The sequence below is a fragment of the Rhopilema esculentum genome, chromosome 20 (genome assembly GCF_057945365.1).
Source record: "Rhopilema esculentum isolate cy_ngs chromosome 20, ASM5794536v1, whole genome shotgun sequence".
Lineage (NCBI taxonomy): Eukaryota > Metazoa > Cnidaria > Scyphozoa > Rhizostomeae > Rhizostomatidae > Rhopilema > Rhopilema esculentum.
In genome coordinates, this window is record NC_142834.1 from 1,621,065 (window position 1) to 1,644,413 (window position 23,349).

At 34.7% G+C, this 23,349-nt stretch overlaps 3 protein-coding genes across 3 annotated transcripts; 1 reads left to right on the forward strand and 2 right to left on the reverse strand.

Annotated features, from left to right (window-relative positions):
• Positions 1 to 6,689: 6,689 nt before the first annotated feature.
• Positions 6,690 to 9,631, forward strand: LOC135687639 (uncharacterized). The gene is made up of 4 exons (XM_089114465.1): positions 6,690 to 6,833; positions 8,068 to 8,214; positions 8,577 to 8,681; positions 9,190 to 9,631. The coding sequence occupies exons 1-4, from the start codon at positions 6,690 to 6,692 to the stop codon at positions 9,478 to 9,480; spliced, it is 687 nt and encodes a 228-aa protein (XP_088970591.1). The 3' UTR covers positions 9,481 to 9,631.
• LOC148957789 (uncharacterized) lies at positions 9,470 to 16,193 on the reverse strand. The gene is made up of 5 exons (XM_089114439.1): positions 14,508 to 16,193; positions 11,435 to 11,625; positions 10,976 to 11,166; positions 10,575 to 10,643; positions 9,470 to 10,232 (listed from the first exon to the last, which is right to left on the reverse strand). Exons 1-5 carry the CDS (start codon positions 15,034 to 15,036, stop codon positions 9,878 to 9,880), a joined length of 1,335 nt encoding a protein of 444 aa, XP_088970565.1. The 5' UTR covers positions 15,037 to 16,193; the 3' UTR covers positions 9,470 to 9,877.
• Positions 11,523 to 14,488, reverse strand: LOC148957790 (uncharacterized). The gene is made up of 2 exons (XM_089114466.1): positions 13,760 to 14,488; positions 11,523 to 12,929 (listed from the first exon to the last, which is right to left on the reverse strand). Exons 1-2 carry the CDS (start codon positions 14,053 to 14,055, stop codon positions 12,545 to 12,547), a joined length of 681 nt encoding a protein of 226 aa, XP_088970592.1. The 5' UTR covers positions 14,056 to 14,488; the 3' UTR covers positions 11,523 to 12,544.
• Positions 16,194 to 23,349: the final 7,156 nt, after the last annotated feature.

The window sequence follows — 23,349 nt, forward strand, 5'->3', positions numbered from 1 at the left end:
GGGTAGGCTCGAACAAGACATGGTGCTCAAAGAGTGGGTATTGGTGCCCATATTCTTTGTTCTTGCAGCAAACTCTCTCTTTTTCTAGAGGCATCTTCGTGCATTCACCACAGACACACCACAAAGGACTCTTTTCAGAAACAGTGGACACATCGATTTGGGCAGACATTTCACTGACACACTTCCAAAGGAGATGGGACATTTTGGCCATGAGACAAAGGCGATTTATCACATCATCCTTCTCCAACCAAGCATTGTTCCTGTAAAAGAAGCTTTAAGCTAAGTGTCCTTTTCGAATCTATTACTTTGTTCCAAATTTAAGCCCCAACATAACCTGGATAAATGGATAAATGAAAAGCAAATTTCTCCAAAACATTTAGTTATGCAGCATTTTACTCATTATTTACTCATTTGGCTTTTGTCAATAACTTTTTTCGGCTATATTATCTGAGACATTCTTCCATTAGCATAAAACCTAAGGACAGCTTAAAAAATCTGATGACTAGAGTTAAATCATATTTGAACATCGCTTTAAAGGTGAAAAAGATGTTGAAATTTTTTTGAGAAACAGCTTAAAAAGCAGAATATACAAATAAAGTCTCTATGCTTTATAAATATATACATTCGCAATAGCAATTGACGCCATTCACCAGGCATGTGACTGTTTCTTAGCAATATAAACAATTTATAAGAAACAAGGTAATAAATTCAAATCAAATTGCATCCAGGATTTAATTCAGCTGAAATAGGATGCTATTTACTTGGCTGAATTCTGGGCTGCATTTCCTCCTGTTCATGAGGCAAGGGCATTTCCTAATGCATTTTCCAGTGTAAGCACACATGATTTCTTCATCCATGGTATCAATCCCTATTCCTTGTCCATTGGCCATAATTTCCAATTGTGTCATCAAACAAAGAGTTATCAGCAGAAGTTGTGATGCTAATATTCAGTCTGTTGAAAAAATGGCATAAGTTCTGATGAATATCCAATAAATGAATTATATACCCCCACACTTGGAAATCAGTCATTAAAACTTTATTCATCTTGGGCTTTCTCAATAATTTTCGTGAGGGAGGAAAGTTGTGTACAGTTTAGAAAGCAACAAAAATTTATGAAATAAATCTTGTTAAATTTTTATTCATGCTTTATGAGAGGGTGCTTCATGGAGAAGCTAATATATTTAGAGAGCTCCTCCTTAACCATTTAATCATAATGTTAAATTCTATTCCAGAATTTTGTAACTTTAATTTGTTTTTGTTGTATGGTATTTTTAAGCATTTTGTTTTGATGTACTAGTGTAGAATTGTATTTAGGACTGACTGAAAGGTAAATAAATGAAAACTGTCTCAGTTAACGGAATTGGAACTCGTCTTTTGAATATGGTCCATTTGAAACAAAAATTTAAAAAAGAAGCTTTTGTACCGAATTTGTAAACTTTGTCAAGGTACACCCTCACAAATTGTAGCAGGATCGCCAGATGTACCAAATTGTTTAGGCATACCGTCACTAATTATAATAATCACGAAAATTGTCTTCTCACGCTCCCATTTTGTAACAAAACTCAAAATGCTCACGGAATTCTAAAAAAACGGCCTAAAACTAGGTCCCAGTCCTAATCTAACTACACGTCATCAATGTACTTTGCGGACTAGCGCAACGGAACAAACAAAACAATGTCCCAAATAACTAACTAAAATCAGTTCACTTTCATATTTTCTATTACGAAATATGAAACTAACTACTAACTAATTGAAACCAGTTAGTAGAAATTTGCTGATTTCATTGCAAAACATTTCACAAATTTATTTGTCTTTTAAGAAGTAGTGGCGACATTAATCCATAAACGTTCCATTTTGGTTAACTGTGACATAAAATTCACTTTTCTTTGACCCCTAATATAATTAGGCCAATCTAAATCTTATTCAAAACGGTATCTCACCTATTTGTTGCTTGTCCTCTATTGTTTTCCCTCAATACCAGCAATTTGTGGTGTAGCCTGCATTACAGACCAAATTGATATGGCACTTAGAAGTAATTTAATATTTTACTGGAAGCATCTGATAAACTCACAGAGAATTTCTTGAATAATATTTGATTTCTATTATCGAAAATTACCACACCGCAAAAAGACTGTAAAATGAAGCATAAACTTTGGCGCAAAGACTGTTTGATTGATTTCGACCAAAACCCAAAGAAATTAGCTGAAAATCTGGCATGTAGATCTCAGTAAAAAGAAGTTTCTAAGAAATTCGTAGCTAAAATTTCCGACAAATAAATGAGATTCAGGGTGCAAATTTCCGTAAGAGGAAATTTCTTTGAAATTTGTAGTGTAAATATCTGATTGGGAAACTTATAGACGTTATAGACGTGGAAATTTCATCAAGTAAAAACTAGATGAAACTGGGGCATTGCTTGTCATGATACGACGTTTGCAAAATGAATGAATAAATGAATGAATTTATTTAGCCAAAAGGTGTATTTTTCTAGGTGGGACACCAGTATATTTCCAGGTGGGCCCCTTGCTAGTGGCTTTATAAAACCCTGAAAACTCCAAATTTGAAAACTGAAATAACAACTTCACCAGCTGCAAATCTATTTGCATTTTTGTCAGGAAAACGTCATATTTGTATTAATTGAATATCAATTCAAGCGGAGCTATGAAGATAAAATGACCAGCCTATGCTACTTGTTCTGTTAAGGCTCATAGCCTGACATTGTTTCTTTGAAAAATTGAATAAGGCTATGCGTTTCTTGCCTTCCTTTCCAAAAACCTTGGTCTGGTATTATGGTTGGTCAGCACCCCTGTCCAACAGCAATTTAAATGGCTGCTCAAAACAATTCCCGATATCAGAACATTTTCTGGGCTTGAAATAAACAGTTTTTCATCTGCAGCAATAGCTGGAACGATGTTCTCTACCGTTTTGGACTCTAGAGTGTAATTTTCTGCGAAACTGTCCTTACGACTTTCATGTTTTGGCAAATAATGTGTCATTTTTGGCTGCACAGAATCATTAGAATCAATAGTTTTTGAAGAGAAACTTTGTATTCCAGAATTAGTTTGTGGTCCGGGGTCTTAAGGGTATGCATACACGACTCCGGCCTTCAGTTCCACCACTGTGAAGGCCTTTGTCCATTTAAATTTTGATCTCCTTGATAGGACGCCCTGTTGTGATACCCAAATTGCTGTCTGCGTTGAAGAGGAGCGTAAATGGCATTTGACTAGTTAGCAGGAACCCAACTTGGTTGTGGGTGTTCATTACAGTATTTGGCAACGTGGCCGACCCGGTGACAAACATTGCAAATTGGTTTACCATCGGTCCTCTGCAAATTTCTGCCACGTGCTGCCCTCCTTTTGGAAAAATTGGTTTTTCCCTTTTTGAGGTTGCTGGATATTTTGAAAACCCGTGTTGATGGCAGCAATGATTTCTTCCTTCATATTTAATGCACTTGAACTAGTTTTAGACGTTTTGATGAAAACCCGAGGAAATACTACCAAAAATCCAAGGAGCCTGAATTTGACCTTTTTTCTCGGCGGCAAGAGAAACCAAAAGATTTACATTGTTTTCTAACTCTTTTAGCCTTTGTTCCTGCAGAACCGATTGTGTTCCTGAAAACGGGGAACTTAACATTTTAGAGACTGCTTCTCTCAATCGGGCAAGGTTTTCTGCCTCAGCAAATGATTTTGGCTGGCTCAAGATCACATGATTTTTAATGTCTTCACACAGACCATTAATAAAGGCATTCATCAAATCTTTGTCTGACAGACCGAGCCGTTAACATTTCCTTATAACGTCTTACGTGTATAAAGACAATGGCTCGCTATGACCTTGTTTTCTTGCAAACAGTTCTTGACAAAAAAGAAACTCTTACGACTGTGAACCAAAGCGTTCTTTTAGTCCCTGGGTAAGAGTTCTGAAATCACCAACAGTTTCAGGGGGCATGGTATCCTACCAAGCTTTTGCGGGTCCCCCTAAAGAGAGTGGCAAGGCATTTAATCTTATAGCTTGTGATCAATTATGAAACTTTGCGAGTGTTTTGAAACGAGAGAGCCATTTGTTAATATCTTCGTTTGGTAAACCATTAAATGAACAAAGCTGGAAAAGACCTGACTGAGTATTGCCCTCTAAAGCAGCCTGAACGGCAGTTAATTGAGTCTGTATCTCACTAACTACCTCTTCCATTTTTGTTCAAGTTCGTTTATGCTAACAACAAAGTTAATATACCGAGCAGCAAATTAATTCTATCAGCAATTGAAATCAAATAGGCAATTGAACTGACTAACCATACGGATAAAACAAACAACAGCAAAAAGTGATATGGCGATATTGGCGTTCAGTAAAACTGTGTGAAAGCCAGTGTTCTGTTTATATCCATAAATGCGCAGAATAAATGTTCTTGTCATTGAATTGTACACGTTCAATAAATACGGCAAGCAAAAGTTTGTAAAAATAATCAAAGCAAAGAAAACCAGAGTTTGAGTTAATCGCTACGTAAAACAGAGTCTTGATATCGCTTTAATTACTTCCAAAGAAATGCTGGTCTTCAAACCATTGAATCACCGAGGCAAGTACTTGACGGTAAATGTCAATACTATGCACATCAAAATTCAGGAAATTCATAAACGATGAAAGTTCAGCAAAAGTTAAAATATAACAAAGTGAAAAATTCTTTCTTCTTTGCAATCCCGGGTCACGGCACCAATGTAAAGCTACTGCGAGCCTCACAAATAATTATGGACATAAAAGAGAAACGTCAAAGGACTTACGACCTCAGAAAACAACAGCAATTTGGCTTTTTCGTCTTTCGCCTTTCTTTGCTTCTATAAACGTCTACATGCCCGGCATGTCTTCTACTCTCGGCTACAAGAATTGACTGACAACTTGGAATACATCCTAACTATAAAACGGCGTGACAAGAATACTAACATAAAAATTACTATCAAAAAAGTAAAGTTAACAGCGCGAAAGGGGTGGTACCAGCGTACACAAGTTTTACCATAACCAAATATGGATAGCACTAGGTAATAGCAATATCAACAAAACAGGCATAAACAAGTCAACAAACAGGATATACACAAGTTATTTTAACGAGTTACTTGAAACTGGGCAAACCAGAATAACAAGTTTAAAAGCATGATTCGACGAGCATCTATGTCAAAACAAAAGCCCAACTCGAATTTTTTCAAAACGTATTTTTGTGATCTGAGTTTGTGTAAGATTTTGTTTTCAGCTTGCTTTTAAGAAAAAAGTACACCTCAGACATTGAAAACAATCAAGTTTAATCTTGCCTATAAAAATTTTATTTTTTGGCTCAAAATTTTAATATAAATTGACAAATATAGCTATAATCTCCTCTAAAGGGGCCTGGGGCGAGTGTTATTAATGGTACTCAATTCCGATCCAAGATACGAGAAATTATTTTTTATCTATTTGTCATTATTTCGAGCTATTAATAGAGACATTTATGCTAGTCTAAACAGTTTTTGCTGCAAACCTAGAAAAAGTGTCAAAAGCCCAACTCGAATTTTTTAAAAATGCGCTTTTGTGATCTAAGTTTGTGAAATATCTTGTTTTCAGCCTGCTTTTAAAAAAAAGTACACCTAAGACATTGAAAACAATAAGGTTTCATCTTGCCTATAAAAATTTTATCGTTTGGCTCAAAATTTTAATTTAAATTGACAAATAAAGCCATAATCTCCTCTAAAAGGGCCTGGGGCGAGTGTTATTAGTGGTACTCAATTCTGATCCAAGCTTCGAGAAATTATTTTTTATGTATTTCTCATTATTTCGAGCGATTAATAGAGACATTTATGCTAATCTACACAGTTTTTGCTGCAAACCTAGGAAAACAGTCAAAAGCCCAACTCGATTTTTTCAAAACGCATTTTTGTGATTTGAATTTTTGTAATATTTTGTTTTCAGCCTGCTTTTAAGAAAAAAGTACACCTAAAGTGTCAAAAGCCCAACTCGAATTTTTTGAAAAATGTAAAACTACGAGGTTCTACAGAATTTCGTCTTCACATAAAGTATAGCAATTCAATTAGTAGTAGCAGTTTTTATATAGAAAAATCAACAGTTCGGTAATTAAACATCGAAAAAGCAACAGCGGCGACAATAAGCTCAACTTTTCTTAATAAAGATCCCACGTAACGGCAACTTTGCAAATTGTCACGGATTCAAAACAACTTAACTTGACGGCTTTACGTAACGACTGAATTCACAAACAAGGGCACAGCACAAAAATCACATGACAACACACCATAATTACGATAACAGAATAATTACTTCAAACAAAGAAAAGGACAAGAGGACATTAGTGGCGATGGGTTGATGCAATAACACGGAATGTTGATGGCAAGGTGACAAACAACGGAACTATCAAGAACATCAAAAGAACAGGCAACTGAATATCAAAAAACTAAATAAGACATGAAACTAATTGCATAACAAAATGCGCTTTTGTGATCTCAGTTTGTGAAATATCTTGTTTTCAGGCTGCTTTTAAGAAAAAAGTACACCTAAGACATTGAAAACAATAAGGTTTCATCTTGCCTATAAAAATATTATTGCTTCGCTCAAAATTTTAATTCAAAGACCGACCATTGACCAGCATCCTTTGCGATCGTTTGTTGATGTTTTTCCATACGTTGTGACCTAGTGTTTTAAGCAGCCTGCCACAGCCTATCTCTATGACCGCAGCTCCGTGCTTTATTGTGAATATGTCTGTCATGAAGCGTACAAACATTTATGGATCTACAATTGATGAAGGGAGTTCAAGCAATGTTTTGGGAATTATGGATTCAAGCGCAATAGAGCCTGCCGCCCATCGGAAGGTAGGTGATCAACATTTTGTATTGCTATATGGCTGATAATGTCCAGCCAGCAGGTCAAATTTTACCGAGTAATTGCCAATCAAATTTCATCGAATAATGGCCGATAAACAGGCCATCAAATCTACACTACCAGGACGAAAGTATTGCTACACCCTAATCAAAATGGCATCCAAAAAATTTGAAATCTAACTTTACGCTGAAACATTCTCCTCAAAAATGAGCATAATCATGCTAAACCAGAAATCAAATTCTTTGTAATTTATTGAGGATTTCGAAAAACTTAGTTACAAATTAACATAAGAAATTTAACAGCTATAAGAAAAAATATCTGCAGTGGTAAAATCAAAATATTGATAAGGTAAGGAGCGAGTAGTTGTGATAAAACTTCGTGCAATTGGTCTGTCAACTCTAAAGATTTCACAACTTTTTATAGAAAATGATAGCATAATAGTGAGTTTAGGAAACAGCAAATGAAGTCATTAGTCCCGAATTTTTAGCCCCGAAATTCTCCTACTCAACTTGGGTTATTTTTTGGGTACAATTAGGCCCATATAAATTGGTAAATCGTCAACTAGCGAAGTGCCAGTTAATTCCATGAAATATGTTCAAATAATGCGAAACAGTCTATTTGGTGGAATCAAATCAATGATAGGGAAATGAGGGAGGCAGTTTTTGTCATAAAATGCAATACATCCCCCTTACAAGGCCATTTTTACTCAAATTTACCTGAAAATCTTGTAGCTCTATGTCCTTTCTCTGTCATCACAAAGATCTATCCTTAAAATAAGTGAATATTTCTTGTTGCCAATGAAAATGATCTGATTTGAAATCCACAAGGTTCTCTGAGGTCCAAACAAGAACTGACTAAGAGAGTTTATTGAGAATGACACAGAATCCCAGTGCATTTCATCAACAAATTTTGTGCATCAATTCCAAAGCAATTTTCCACACTTATCAGAGCCAGAAGCACCTCCAAAAAACGTTTGTTTAATTGAAAGTTACTTGAATTATTGATTCAAAATTTTCAAAAATGAAAATGGCTGATTAAACTGCATTGCGGGATGTATTGCAATAGCTTAATTAGACAGCAACAAAAGTTATTGTGTGATCCACCAGTAATTGCCTAAGCGGTGTTGCAATACTTTTGTCCTGGTAGTGTGAGTCAAGGAAAGTGTTCTTGGTAAAATAATTATGGTGTTGCCTAATATATATTGTTAATTGCTCATTCTTTCAGACCTGCATCTGCAATACAATTTGTAGCCGTAAAAGTGGCAAGAAACCTGGTTGCCCCTGCAGGGATGCTAACCTAAGTTGTTGTGAAGATTGCCAATGTGGGAAAAAGGCACATGGGTCCATCATTAGACCTTGCACAAATGGAAAAGTATGCAGGATTAATTTTTTTCTTGTAATTTTCTGACCTTTGATTGCATCTTCAAGTTACACTACTTGCCAGTTCAAGTTACTACTGGTTACAGTCACATAAAAGTTAGTCCCCAAAAACGCAAAACTATAAACTAAGCTCAGTTTATAGTCACATGTGACTATTACCAGAGTCCAACATACAAAGTTTTGTGTCTGTTATGAAAGGCTATTTAGCCTAAACAGTTAATTATGCAGAAGTGTCATCGAAAATTTAAATTTCATCAAGTTTAAGCATTTTTCTATCAATTACAAAACAAATGAGAACAAGATTTTGAATGACCTTTTGCTGTTCATAAATATTTTTTTGTTTGAAACACATAGGTACAACAACAAGGAAGATGCAAAAAACATCTGCAAACAAAGCCAGAGGGTGATGGCTTTGAACAGTTGCGAAAAGAGCAAGAAAAGTCAAAAGAGGAAGTCAAGGTAGATCATATTCATTATAACGATTCCATAAAAACTACAATAAAACTACAATATTATTATTATCATTAGTACTTATATTTATGTTGTGTACAAGTTTTTGCACTTTGTAATTTTTTTTTAACTGCAAGATTGCCTTATACAAACTACCTTGTAATACTTTGTATGTTATATTTTTCAAAATGAAATGACAACTGGTTCAAATTACTATTATTATTATTACCTATGTAATAGTGAGATTTGTAATTTTAGTTTTAACTGGAATTCAAAATGAAAAGTTTCTGTTGTAATTATTTTTATTATGTACCATAAGAGAAAAAATAGTAATCTGGCCAAAATTAACTGTGCCCTTCTTTGCAAGCTAGAATCAATAATAAGCTCTGCACCAAATACTTTTGAGATATTCTATTAAAACTTCATTTTGTATCTGGCTAAAGAATTGTTAGCGATATATATCAATTGACATCGTGCTTGGAAATAGTCAGCAATTACATTTACTTTTTTACACAAGCAATACCTAGAGAACCAAGGAAAAGAAGTCCTAGAAAAACTTGTGATAGAGATTGCATGTACTGGAAATGGAAGCCTCAATTACATAAAGAATATGGTAGATTTCATTAAAAAAGAAAATCAGCAGCCTGAAGATGATAGTGATGCTCCTGACTGGTGCGTTTGCAAGATGTGCATGCCATCGCCCAAGGCAGAAGAAAACCACTATTGTGGAAAACGCACATGTGTTACTTCCTACCAGATGTTTGCACAGTGTATTATAAACCGAGATGTTTTGGAACTGGCAATTTAATACCACTGTAATACAAGGGCAGAGGACTTTGATTTCTCAACAAATGCAATGAGAAAGGCTGCCTACCGTCAGTTTACCATGTGGAAGTATGGAAGGTTGGGCAGGGGTAACAGAAAACCTAACCCAGCATGTGTTGTGAGAATGATAAGAGAAGCCTATCCTTCCCCAACGAATGAAAATATGGGCTACAAGGAGTCATGAAAACTTATAATATACTCTTCATTTAATGAAGGGAAAAGCAAAAAAATTGTTGTGAAAAAATGGAATTGACAATATTTTTTTTGTGTTTTAGAGCATTGAAGTTTCTTACTAAAAATGGTATTAGACTAATAATTTTGATACCACTCCATCCTTGCTTCAAAATGTAACTCGGTCAATAAATTTATTTAATTAGTGGCTATTTTTTTGAAAATCTGCTTTTTCTGCTTTGAACAAGATCAACTGTTGCTGGTGGGTCTCCAAGACCTCCAATTGTGGGAGCTATTCTTTTGGGGTCTGTAGGGAGCCTTTCTGCACTTCTCGATGATGATTCCTCATCAGCATAACGCTGATATAAAACTTTGGCCACAAGGTGAGGCAAATTTATATATTTCTTCTCCTCTTTCACTGGTTGAGCATGCCAGTGTCTGGTACGTTTGCAGTACTTCCTAGTGTAGATTGGCTTCCCGGTTTTAGTTCTGGCTTGTTGTCTGCTAATATGGAAATTGTGGTCAATACCAGCTACATAACACCGAGTGATGTAATATGGGTACCTGAAATTTCAATGAAAATATTTTAAATCATATGCAGTACAGGCCTCATTGATATTTTTTTCAGTATGCTCTTTCTGAAGAATACTCTTCTTATAACTCTTTATGTCTGTAAACTGTCTTAGTCTTAATATTTGGCAGATATGCTACTGTATCTGCTACACTATTGCACTAACTCTCCTTTCAAATAGGTTTTTAAGCTTTCTTTCTGTGGATCATTCCTTAAAATTACGACAAATAGAAATATATTGTGTTGGCATCTGATCCAGCATCTTTAAACAACACAGTTTTTTACTCCTAGCCCTCCAATTGAGAAAATATTTATACTAGTAAAATTTTGCTTACTCGAATGCATTCCTCTTTGGTACATACTTGAGCAACAAACTGTTAAAGTTTTCAACCAGACTTGTGTGCCTAGAAACATGTTGAGAAATTTGAATATACTCAATGAACATTTCACAAAATTTTTTTATCCAGCAATGTGATTGTACATCTAAAATGTGCAAGGAAATTAGATAACACAATAAATTACCTAATAGCATCAAACCCTACATCAAAAAGCTCTAGATTACAACACTGAGAACAAAATGAAAATAGCAACAGTGTACATGACAACCCAAAAATAAGATCAACATCTGATGATATTCATTTTTGAAGTTGTCAGGTTTGGCAATAAAATGGCTAAGGTATTTCCTTTACATTTTTATTATTAGCATAATTGTAAAGGTGAAAACACTGCAGCTTACCGAAAGTGGGTATAATGCTGCAGTGATTGTAAGAGTTTCTTATCAAGAATTATTTCCCGCAATGCAGTCATTTTCTTTGAAGTTTTCTTGAGTGTTTCCTTTTCATCATCGAGTATCTCATCATGCTTACAACATCCGTTTGCCCATTTGTGTTCACCACAGACATGATGTAGTGAACTCAACCACATTTCCTTGAATAAAGAAATATATAATTTTAAAATGCCATTGATGTAGAGCTGCAACAGCGAGAAGACAAAATAAACATAACAGAAGATAGGTATCTACCTATTGTTGCCCTTCCTTCAAATTTAAGTCACACCTTTACTTTTTTCTGGCACAGTAGAATGGTAGTGTAAATGAACAAGGACGAGAATTGAAAAAAGTATAAAAATTACGTGCACAGGCATGTTGAAAGTATAAAATCCCAGCCTAAAAACAAACGATGTCTTCAAGACCTACCTTTAACTCTTCAAGGCTTCCATTACAATGTTCTGATGAATACCAAAAGTGGTTTATTATTTCTTCAATCCACTGGCTTAGTTTTTCATTTCCTTTGATCTTTGCTATTTTGTGCAACGTTTTTGCTATGTTTTTGCTCTTATGCCATGTATCAAAGGAATGAAACAGATGTTCAATTTCTGGATAAATCCCTGAATGAGGAAGAAAGAACAATTCTGGTGAATGGACTTAGGCTGTGTTCACATTGCACAAGCATTTACTGGCGCCAGTTTTTGCGTCACGATTTCTGCAATACTAACCCCTTGCTGTGTTCACACTGGCCAATTTCTGGCGAACGAAAATTGGCAAGTAAATGCTGTAGCGCTAGTAAATGCTAAACGATAGCTGACAGATTTGTTAAATGCGCGATGGATTTCGAACTCCTCGTCACCGAAATTGAAAAAGGCCCGCAATATGGGATCCAAAGAATCCAAAACATTGTAATCGCGATTTCACATCTAAATGCTGGGAAGAAATTGCAGATATAATGCAGTCACAAGGTAAATTAAAATTTTCATATTTTGACAAATAAGAATTTTACATGTTGCAAATAAATTTTCTTAATTAACTATATTTCTTTGCCATGGGACTTCTCCTGACGGACTGTTAAAATAGTTCATGAACTTATTTCGAATGTCTAGGCTTATATTCTTACCCCGATTAGCTCGTTGTTGAATTGCTCGTTCTCCTCTAACATTATTTTCACCCCCAAGTTTTCTGCCATGTCATCAAAACGCAAGCCTTCCTCTTCAATTATTATATTATGCAACAAACAAGCAGCTTTTATTAGTTCCTCGCAATTTTTCACACTGATATCCACTTCAGTTGCCAAAAACCTCCACTTTGCTCATAAAATTCCAAAGGCACACTCAATACGCCGACGAGCCCGAGAAAGTCTATAATTGAAGAACTTTTTTGCATCATTAAGATCTTGACGAGGAAAAGGTCGCATGAGGTAGGGAGTGAGCGGATAGGCCTCATCACCAAGGATTACAAATGGCAAAACAACATCTGTGTTGGGTAGAGCCCTTGGGGGAGGGATATTTAGGGAGCCATCATCAAGGCATCTTCCTAAACTTGAATCCCCAAAAATTCTTCCATCACTTTGTCTACCGTAAGCTCCAACACAATGAATTTGCAATTAGCATCTGCCAAACCTTGTAGCACAATGGAAAAAAACTGTTTATATTTGTGGTACATAGACCCAGCATGCTCCGGATTTCTTATTCTGACATGCTTTCCGTCTACACAGCCAAAGCAATTGGGAAAGTTCCACTTCGTACGAAATTCATGCTCACATTTAAAAAAAAGTTCTTCAGAAGGAATTGGCATGTATCTTTCCCGTAAACAGCCCCATATAGTTCGTGTTGTCTCCTCTATAACCCCTGACACGGTCGAAACACCAACTCGAAAATGGAATGCAAGTGAATGGTATGATTCACCAGTAGCCATATACCTAGGGTAAAATAAAAATATTGGATGTCATACGTATTTCATAGAAAATAATTTTTTTTCAGTTGACCTTTTAAAAAAAAGATGGAAAGCAATGCGTGACAATTTCCACTAGAACTGAAAAAAGTACCCATCGGAAAGTCAGGAGATTCTGGGCTACCACTGGACCAGTACCTCTCAAAATGGCCTTTTTTCAAAATGATGTTTTTTTTGAAAGATTCGATGGTTGGGAGAAAGATGTCAGGCAATCTCACAGCCGCAAAAATTGGGGAGATCAGTCTCCAAAATGTTAGTAAAAGTCCCTCTCCAGCTCTTTCACAGACCAGTGCAATGGAGGCTGGAGAAATACTTCCTGGAGAAGGGTTTTCCAAAGACGTTTCTGCAGCTGACTGCCAACCACTACAGAAACCAATTAAAAAAAGAAAGAGGTGCAGAGGCGTAGAAAATGAGACCGAAAAATTAATGATGTTTGAGAAGGAGAAGATAGAGATAGAAAAGGAAAAATTGCAGCTTCTAGCAAAAGACAATGAAAGACGGGAGAGAGAAGAAAGTGACCCAGACCGATTATTTTTGTTAAGTTTGTTGCCACTAATTAGAAAAGTTCCAGAGAGGGAAAAGATAGACGTGAAAATTAAATTTCAGAAATTATTGCAAGAAGCGCTTTTTAGTAGCCCACACAATACAAACATTTACAGGCCGTGGGATGATTGAAATAATCCATATATACTTTAGATTGTCCAAGAAATATAACATGACACGACACGACGCATGACACGATTAATAATAGATCAAAACAGAAAATTGTATTCTTAGCAAAACAAAATCATAGGTTACCTCAATGTTATAACCAGTCTCTCTTCCGCTGAAATTGGTTTTTTAAAGTTTGTTTCCTGCTTCTCAAGGTAGGGCGTGACAGCATTCAAAACAATATTGAAAGTTCTTTCTTCCATCCTAAGGTATTGAAAAAATTTTTCATGGTCGCCTTTCAATTGCTGGAAAAGATGATGGTATTCTCCTAGCATCTCCCACGTTCTGATTATAGGGTGAACACCAAATCTGCGTTTTTCCCGAAATCTTAATCTCCGATGCATATTCATATGGGGGTTCTCTGCAAGTCCTAGACGATACATTTCGGAAAAATCGAATGAAATTTTGATCGCATGCACGCATTAAAAACCTGCCAGTGTGAACGGAAAATCGTTCGCGAAGATGGGTGGCCACCTACTGCGCAATGACGCAAGTAAATGCTTGTGCATTGTGAACGCAGCATTATGCACAGTTACAATTTTGTTGTCTACATGGCAAAATTACAACAACCCCCTTTAACTTTATGCCTTGACCTTATTAATGACAGTCTGTAATGCAACAAATTGGGTTACAAAAAACCATTCAAAGAATAAGATAGTTTAATGGCTGCTGATTTTTCTGATTCCTATGCCAAAAAAATGATAACACAGACTTCTCTATTCCAAAAGCACAGATTTACAAAGAGATCTGTTGTATTGAGCTCTCACTTCAATGTAATCAATCAGATGTGTGAAAGACTTTGATTACGAACATTGATTAACCTAAAGTTTCTTACCTTTAAGTTCTGAAATCCTCTTTGCAACTGAACTGGAGGCATCTGTTACAATTTCAGTAAGATTGTACAGATCTTTCAACTTTATGATCATTTTTTCTGCTGCATACACCTCCATATTGGTTGATATGCCCTTTGTCTCCCGTTTATCCACTATTTGCATGTCCAAAACAGCACCTGTTTCACTCTCCATTACAACATAGCTGCAGTACCTTGCACAATGCCCAGGTGAGTCACTGCGACCATCACCTAAAATGCATAATTCTGTATCCCCAAATACTTTTGAGCAAGTAGCATTCATTTGTTCCCAAAAGTCAAATACTGTTGGTGCAACAAAATGTTTTTGAGAATTCAAGAATGATTGTTCCCCAGGGATGATGTTTAAGGCTTGGCATAGGAGAGAAAACTTTGAATAATTGTTGCCTGTCAAAGCCACAGCTGCAGGAATAATTAACTTCAACCAAACTTCACCTTGAACATCACAAAAATAACAAAATAATTTGTGCCAGAGGAACAATACATCCAATGTCATGGGGTCACAAAAAGTGAATAATTTTTGGGATTACATTTATCTACAAACAAAAGGAACAAACAAGCTTCAAGGAAGACTGTTGCCACCCTTATTTGGCAAAATCAAATTGAGTGGACTTATGCATTAAATTTTAAGCTCAACTTAGGCAGTTTGTCTATTCTAAGTCTTCATATTTTGACAAGAAGCTTTCCATAATCCCCCTGTTGAAATTTTTGCTCATACTAATCTAATACTGTGTAGAAACATAACATACAAAATGGCCATTTTGTATCTCAAAATCTTGTACGTTTTAGCATCATACTGTCTCAATCAAACTAACTAAACAAAACTGTTTACTTGCAACAACTTAAATTACAGTATAATTAAAAGTTGTTTGTGGTCATTACATTCTATATGCCTAAGTGCATTGCGCCTAACTACTCTTTTTAGAGTAACTGCAATTAACTTAAAACCTCTCATGTAAAAGGATTAATTCCCATGTCCATTTGTTATTATTAAACGTGCAAAAAGTTATATGAATCACTGAGCAACAAAACTGAAAGACTCCATATCAAAGAATATTTACAGTTACTACAACGCGCTTTTCCGCACACCCCTTAACATGAAAGCTAGGCCCAGCAAGGCATTCCCAACACCTACGCCAGCAATACATTTGCTCCAACCTATCCAACAGTATAGATGCAAACTCAGAGTTTGTCTTGCTCTCCATTCCAGACCAACATTTGACCGATTTCCATCTATTGAATACACTTGTATTCAAGTATATGATTTTCCGATCCTCGCCTCTCGGGGGCCGTCCAATACGCTTTGATGACATGATCCATGCACAAAATTTGCACGAAATATCCAGGAAATTCACGCCTGTTCTTGGCGATTGAAAAGAAAATGTTGTCTTTGCTACACGGAAAAGCTACGATTACACCGATACGAACATCAGTTAGTTTCTGACAGTCAGAAACTTGAGAGCTGTGAAGTGCGAAATCACTGACATCGCGCAAAGCATGCTGGTCAATAGTCAGTCTTTAAATTGACAAATAAAGCTATAATCTCCGCTAAAGGGGCCTGGGGCGAGTGTTATTAATGGTACTCGATTCCGATCCAAGATTCGAGAAATTATTTTTATCTATTTCGCATCATTTCGAGGGATTAATAGAGACATTTATGCTAGTCTAAACAATTTTTGCTGCAAAACTAGAAAAAGAGTCAAAAGCCAAACTCGAATTTTTACAAAATGCGCTTTTGTGATCTCAGTTTGTGAAATATCTTGTTTTAAGCCTGCTTGTAAGAAAAAAGTACACCTAAGACATTGAAAACGATCTAGTTTCATCTTGCCTATAAAAATTTTATCGTTTGGCTCAAAATTTAAATTTAAATTGACAAATAAAGCCATAATCTCCTCCAAAGGGGCCTGGGGCGAGTGTTATTAATGGTACTCAATTTCGATCCAAGCTTCGAGATATTATTTTTTGTCTATTTAGCATTACTTCGAGCGATTAATAATACATTTATGCTAGTCTACACAGTTTTTGCTTCAAAGCTAGTAAAAGAGTCAAAAGCCCAACTCGAATTTTTTCAAAATGCATTTTTGTGATCTCAGTTTGTAATATTTTGTTTTCAGCCTGCTTTTAAGAAAAAAGTACACCTAAGACATTGAAAACAATCTAGTTTCATCTTGCCTATAAAAATTTTATCGTTTGGCCCAAACTTTAAATTTGAATTGACAAATAAAGCCATAATCTCCTATAAAGGGGCCTAGGGCGAGTATTATTAATAGTACTCAATTCTGATCCAAGATTCGAGAAATTATTTTTATCTATTTCTCATTATTTCGAGTGATTAATAGAGACATTTATGCTAGTCTACACAGTTTTTGCTGCAAACCTAGAAAAAATGTCAAAAGCCCAACTCAAATTTTTTCAAAATGCATTTTTGTGATCTCAGTTTGTGTAATATTTTGTTTTCAGCCTGCTTTTAAGAAAAAAGTACACCTAAGACATTGAAAACAATCAAGTTTCATCTTGCCTATAAAAATTTTATCGTTTGGCCCAAACTTTAAATTTGAATTGACTAAAATAAAGCCATAATCTTCTTTAAAGGGGCCTAGGGCGAGTGTTGTTATAATAGTACTCAATTCTGATCCAAGATTCGAGAAATTATTTTTTATCTATTTCTCAATATTTCGAGTGATTAATAGAGACATTTATGCTAGTCTACACAGTTTTTGCTTCAAAGCTAGTAAAAGAGTCAAAAGCCCAACTCGAATTTTTTCAAAATGCATTTTTGTGATCTCAGTTTGTAATATTTTGTTTTCAGCCTGCTTTTAAGAAAAAAGTACACCTAAGACATTGAAAACAATCTAGTTTCATCTTGCCTATAAAAATTTTATCGTTTGGCCCAAACTTTAAATTTGAATTGACAAATAAAGCCATAATCTCCTATAAAGGGGCCTAGGGCGAGTATTATTAATAGTACTCAATTCTGATCCAAGATTCGAGAAATTATTTTTATCTATTTCTCATTATTTCGAGTGATTAATAGAGACATTTATGCTAGTCTACACAGTTTTTGCTGCAAACCTAGAAAAAATGTCAAAAGCCCAACTCAAATTTTTTCAAAATGCATTTTTGTGATCTCAGTTTGTGTAATATTTTGTTTTCAGCCTGCTTTTAAGAAAAAAGTACACCTAAGACATTGAAAACAATCAAGTTTCATCTTGCCTATAAAAATTTTATCGTTTGGCCCAAACTTTAAATTTGAATTGACTAAAATAAAGCCATAATCTTCTTTAAAGGGGCCTAGGGCGAGTGTTGTTATAATAGTACTCAATTCTGATCCAAGATTCGAGAAATTATTTGTTATCTATTTCTCATTATTTCGAGTGATTAATAGAGACATTTATGCTAGTCTACACAGTTTTTGCTGCAAACCTAGAAAAAGAGTCAAAAGCCCAACTCGAATTTTTTCAAAATGTGCTTTTGTGATCTCAGTTTGTGAAATATCTTGTTTTCAGCCTGCTTTTAAGAAAAAAGTACACCTAAGACATTGAAAACAACAAGGTTTCATCTTACCTATAAAAATTTTATCGTTTGGCTCAAAATTTAAATTGACAAATAAAGCCATAATCTCCTCTAAAAGGGCCTGGGGCGAATGTTATTAATGGTACTCAATTCCGATCCCAGCTTCGAGAAATTATTTTTTATCTATTTCTTATTATTTCGAGCGATCAATAGAGACATTTATGCTAGTCTACACAGTTTTTGCTGCAAACCTAGAAAAAGAGTCAAAAGCCCAACTCGAATTTTTTCAAAACGCATTTTTGTGATCTCAGTTTGTGAAATATCTTGTTTTCAGCCTGGATTGAAAAAATAGTTCACCTAAGACATTGAAAACATTAAGGTTTTATCTTGCCTATAAGAAATTTATCGTTTGGTTTAAAATTTAAATTTGAATTGACAAATAAAGCCATAATCTTCTCTAAAGGGGCCTGGGGCGAGTGTTATTAATGGTACTCAATTCCGATCCAAGCTTCAAGATATTATTTTTTATCTATCTCGCATTATTTCGAGCGATTAATAGAGACATTTATGCTAGTATAAACACTTTTTGCTGCAAACCTAGAAAAAGAGTCAAAAGCCCAACTCGAATTTTTTCAAAATGTGCTTTTGTGATCTCAGTTTGTGAAATATCTTGTTTTCAGCCTGCTTTTGAGAAAACAGTACACCTAAGACATTGAAAACAATCTAGTTTCATCTTACCTATAAAAATTTTATTGTTTGGCTCAAAATTCAAATTTAAATTGACAAATAAAGCCATAATCTCCTCTAAAGGGGCCTGGGGCGAGTGTTATTAATGGTACTCAATTTCGATCCAAGCTTCAAGATATTATTTTGTATCTATCTCGCATTATTTCGAGCGATTAATAGAGACATTTATGCTAGTATAAACAGTTTTTGCTGCAAACCTAGAAAAAGAGTCAAAAGCCCAACTCGAATTTTTTCAAAATGTGCTTTTGTGATCTCAGTTTGTGAAATATCTTGTTTTTAGCCTGCTTTTGAGAAAACAGTACACCTAAGACATTGAAAACAATCTAGTTTCATCTTACCTATCAAAATTTTATCGTTTGGCTCAAAATTTAAATTTAAATTGACAAATAAAGCCATAATCTCCTCTAAAGGGGCCTGGGGCGAGTGTTATTAATGGTACTCAATTCCGATCCAAGCTTCAAGATATTATTTTTTATCTATCTCGCATTATTTCGAGCGATTAATAGAGACATTTATGCTAGTCTACACAGTTTTTGCTGCAAACCTAGAAAAAGAGTCAAAAGCCCAACTCGAATTTTTTCAAAACGCATTTTTGTGATCTCAGTTTGTAAAATATTTTGTTTTTAGCCTGGATTAAAGAAAAAGTTCACCTAAGACATTGAAAACATTAAGGTTTTATCTTGCCTATAAGAAATTTATCGTTTGGTTTAAAATTTAAATTTGAATTGACAAATAAAGCCAAAATCTCCTCTAAAGGGGCCTGGGGCGAGTGTTATTAATGGTACTCAATTCCGATCCAAGCTTCAAGATATTATTTTTTATCTATTTCTCATTATTTCGAGCGATTAATAGAGACATTTATGCTAGTATAAACAGTTTTTGCTGCAAACCTAGAAAAAGAGTCAAAAGCCCAACTCGAATTTTTTCAAAATGTGCTTTTGTGATCTCAGTTTGTGAAATATCTTGTTTTCAGCCTGCTTTTGAGAAAACAGTACACCTAAGACATTGAAAACAATCTAGTTTCATCTTACCTATCAAAATTTTATCGTTTGGCTCAAAATTCAAATTTAAATTGACAAATAAAGCCATAATCTTCTCTAAAGGGGCCTGGGGCGAATGTTAGTAATGGTACTCAATTCCGATCGAAGCTTCGAGAAATTATTTTTATCTATTTCTTATTATTTCAAGCGATCAATAGAGACATTTATGCTAGTCTACACAGTTTTTGCTGCAAACCTAGAAAAGAAGTCAAAAGCCCAACTCGAATTTTTTCAAAACGCATTTTTGTGATCTCAGTTTGTAAAATATCTTGTTTTTAGCCTGGATTAAAGAAAAAGTTCACCTAAGACATTGAAAACATTAAGGTTTTATCTTGCCTATAAGAAATTTATCGTTTGGTTTAAAATTTAAATTTGAATTGACAAATAAAGCCATAATCTCCTCTAAAGGGGCCTGGGGCGAGTGTTATTAATGGTACTCAATTCCGATCCAAGCTTCAAGATATTATTTTTTATCTATCTCGCATTATTTCGAGCGATTAATAGAGACATTTATGCTAGTATAAACAGTTTTTGCTGCAAACCTAGAAAAAGAGTCAAAAGCCCAACTCGAATTTTTTCAAAATCTGCTTTTTTGATCTCAGTTTGTGAAATATCTTGTTTTCAGCCTGCTTTTGAGAAAACAGTACACCTAAGACATTGAAAACAATCTAGTTTCATCTTACCTATAAAAATTTTATCGTTTGGCTCAAAATTCAAATTTAAATTGACAAATAAAGCCATAATCTCCTCTAAAGGGGCCTGGGGCGAGTGTTATTAATGGTACTCAATTCCGATCCAAGCTTCAAGATATTATTTTTTATCTATATCGCATTATTTCGAGCGATTAATAGAGACATTTATGCTAGTATAAACAGTTTTTGCTGCAAACCTAGAAAAAGAGTCAAAAGCCCAACTCGAATTTTTTCAAAATGTGCTTTTGTGATCTCAGTTTGTGAAATATCTTGTTTTCAGCCTGGATTGAAAAAAAAGTTCACCTAAGACATTGAAAACATTAAGGTTTTATCTTGCCTATAAGAAATTTATCGTTTGGTTTAAAATTTAAATTTGAATTGACAAATAAAGCCATAATCTCCTCTAAAGGGGCCTGGGGCGAGTGTTATTAATGGTACTCAATTCCGATCCAAGCTTCAAGATATTATTTTTTATCTATCTCGCATTATTTCGAGCGATTAATAGAGACATTTATGCTAGTATAAACAGTTTTTGCTGCAAACCTAGAAAAAGAGTCAAAAGCCCAACTCGAATTTTTTCAAAATGTGCTTTTGTGATCTTAGTTTGTGAAATATCTTGTTTTCAGCCTGCTTTTGAGAAAACAGTACACCTATAACATTGAAAACAATCTAGTTTCATCTTACCTATAAACATTTTATCGTTTGGCTCAAAATTTAAATTGACAAATAAAGCCATAATCTCCTCTAAAGGGGCCTGGGGCGAATGTTATTAATGGTACTCAATTCCGATCCTAGCTTCGAGAAATTATTTTTTATCTATTTCTTATTATTTCGAGCGACCAATAGAGACATTTATGCTAGTCTACACAGTTTTTGCTGCAAACCTAGAAAAAGTGTCAAAAGCCCAACTCGAATTTTTTCAAAATGTGCTTTTGTGATCTCAGTTTGTGAAATATCTTGTTTTCAGCCTGGATTGAAAAAAAAGTTCACCTAAGACATTGAAAACATTAAGGTTTTATCTTGCCTATAAGAAATTTATCGTTTGGTTTAAAATTTAAATTTGAATTGACAAATAAAGCCATAATCTCCTCTAAAGGGGCCTGGGGCGAGTGTTATTAATGGTACTCAATTCCGATCCAAGCTTCAAGATATTATTTTTTATCTATCTCGCATTATTTCGAGCGATTAATAGAGACATTTATGCTAGTATAAACAGTTTTTGCTGCAAACCTAGAAAAAGAGTCAAAAGCCCAACTCGAATTTTTTCAAAATGTGCTTTTGTGATCTTAGTTTGTGAAATATCTTGTTTTCAGCCTGCTTTTGAGAAAACAGTACACCTATAACATTGAAAACAATCTAGTTTCATCTTACCTATAAACATTTTATCGTTTGGCTCAAAATTTAAATTGACAAATAAAGCCATAATCTCCTCTAAAGGGGCCTGGGGCGAATGTTATTAATGGTACTCAATTCCGATCCTAGCTTCGAGAAATTATTTTTTATCTATTTCTTATTATTTCGAGCGACCAATAGAGACATTTATGCTAGTCTACACAGTTTTTGCTGCAAACCTAGAAAAAGTGTCAAAAGCCCAACTCGAATTTTTCAAAACGCATTTTTGTGATCTCAGTTTGTGAAATATCTTCTTTTTAGCCTGGATTGAAAAAAAAGTTCACCTAAGACATTGAAAACATTAAGGTTTTATCTTGCCTATAAGAAATTTATCGTTTGGTTTAAAATTTAAATTTGAATTGACAAATAAAGCCATAATCTCCTCTAAAGGGGCCTGGGGCGAGTGTTATTAATGGTACTCAATTCCGATCCAAGCTTCAAGATATTATTTTTTATCTATCTCGCATTATTTCGAGCGATTAATAGAGACATTTATGCTAGTATAAACAGTTTTTGCTGCAAACCTAGAAAAAGAGTCAAAAGCCCAACTCGAATTTTTTCAAAATGTGCTTTTGTGATCTTAGTTTGTGAAATATCTTGTTTTCAGCCTGCTTTTGAGAAAACAGTACACCTAAGACATTGAAAACAATCTAATTTCATCTTACCTATCAAAATTTTATCGTTTGGCTCAAAATTTAAATTGACATATGAAGCCATAATATCCTCTAAAGGGGCCTGGGGCGAGTGTTATTAATGGCACTCAATTCCGATCCAAGCTTCGAGAAATTTTTTTTTTTATCTATTTCTTATTATTTCGAGCGATTAATAGAGACATTTATGCTACTCTACACAGTTTTTGCTGCAAACTTAGAAAAAGTGTCAAAAGCCCAACTCGAATTTTTTGGAAAATGCGCTTTTGTGATCCCAGTTTGTGAAATATCGTGTTTTCAGACTGCTTTTAAGAAAAAAGTACACCTAAGACATTGAAAACAATCTAGTTTCATCTTACCTATAAAAATTTTATCGTTTGGCTGAAAATTTAAATTTAAATTGACAAATGAAGCCATAATCTCCTCTAAAGGGGCCTGGGGCGAATGTTATTAATGGTACTCAATTCCGATCCAAGCTTCGAGAAATTATTTTTTATCTATTTCGTATTATTTCGAGCGATTAATAGAGACATTTATGCTAGTCTACACAGTTTTTGCTGCAAACCTAGAAAAAGAGTCAAAAGCCCAACTCGAATTTTTTCAAAACGCATTTTTGTGATCTCAGTTTGTAAAATATCTTGTTTTTAGCCTGGAATAAAGAAAAAGTTCACCTAAGACATTGAAAACATTAAGGTTTTATCTTGCCTATAAGAATTTTATCGTTTGGTTCAAAATTTAAATTTCAATTGACAAGTAAAGCCATAATCTCCTCTAA

Coding starts and splice junctions, on each gene's coding strand:
- LOC148957789 (XM_089114439.1), bottom strand. CDS start 15,036: ATGACATTGGATGTATTGTTCCTCTGGCACAAATTATTTTGTTATTTT. Junction 11,167..11,434: donor GAAGCCTTGAAGAGTTAAAG/GTAGGTCTTGAA, acceptor TCTTTATTCAAG/GAAATGTGGTTGAGTTCACT. Junction 10,644..10,975: donor CAGCATTATACCCACTTTCG/GTAAGCTGCAGT, acceptor ACATGTTTCTAG/GCACACAAGTCTGGTTGAAA.
- LOC148957790 (XM_089114466.1), bottom strand. CDS start 14,055: ATGTATCGTCTAGGACTTGCAGAGAACCCCCATATGAATATGCATCGG. Junction 12,930..13,759: donor AGACTGGTTATAACATTGAG/GTAACCTATGAT, acceptor ATTTTACCCTAG/GTATATGGCTACTGGTGAAT.
- LOC135687639 (XM_089114465.1), top strand. CDS start 6,690: ATGACCGCAGCTCCGTGCTTTATTGTGAATATGTCTGTCATGAAGCGT. Junction 6,834..8,067: donor AGCCTGCCGCCCATCGGAAG/GTAGGTGATCAA, acceptor TCATTCTTTCAG/ACCTGCATCTGCAATACAAT. Junction 8,682..9,189: donor AGTCAAAAGAGGAAGTCAAG/GTAGATCATATT, acceptor TTTTTACACAAG/CAATACCTAGAGAACCAAGG.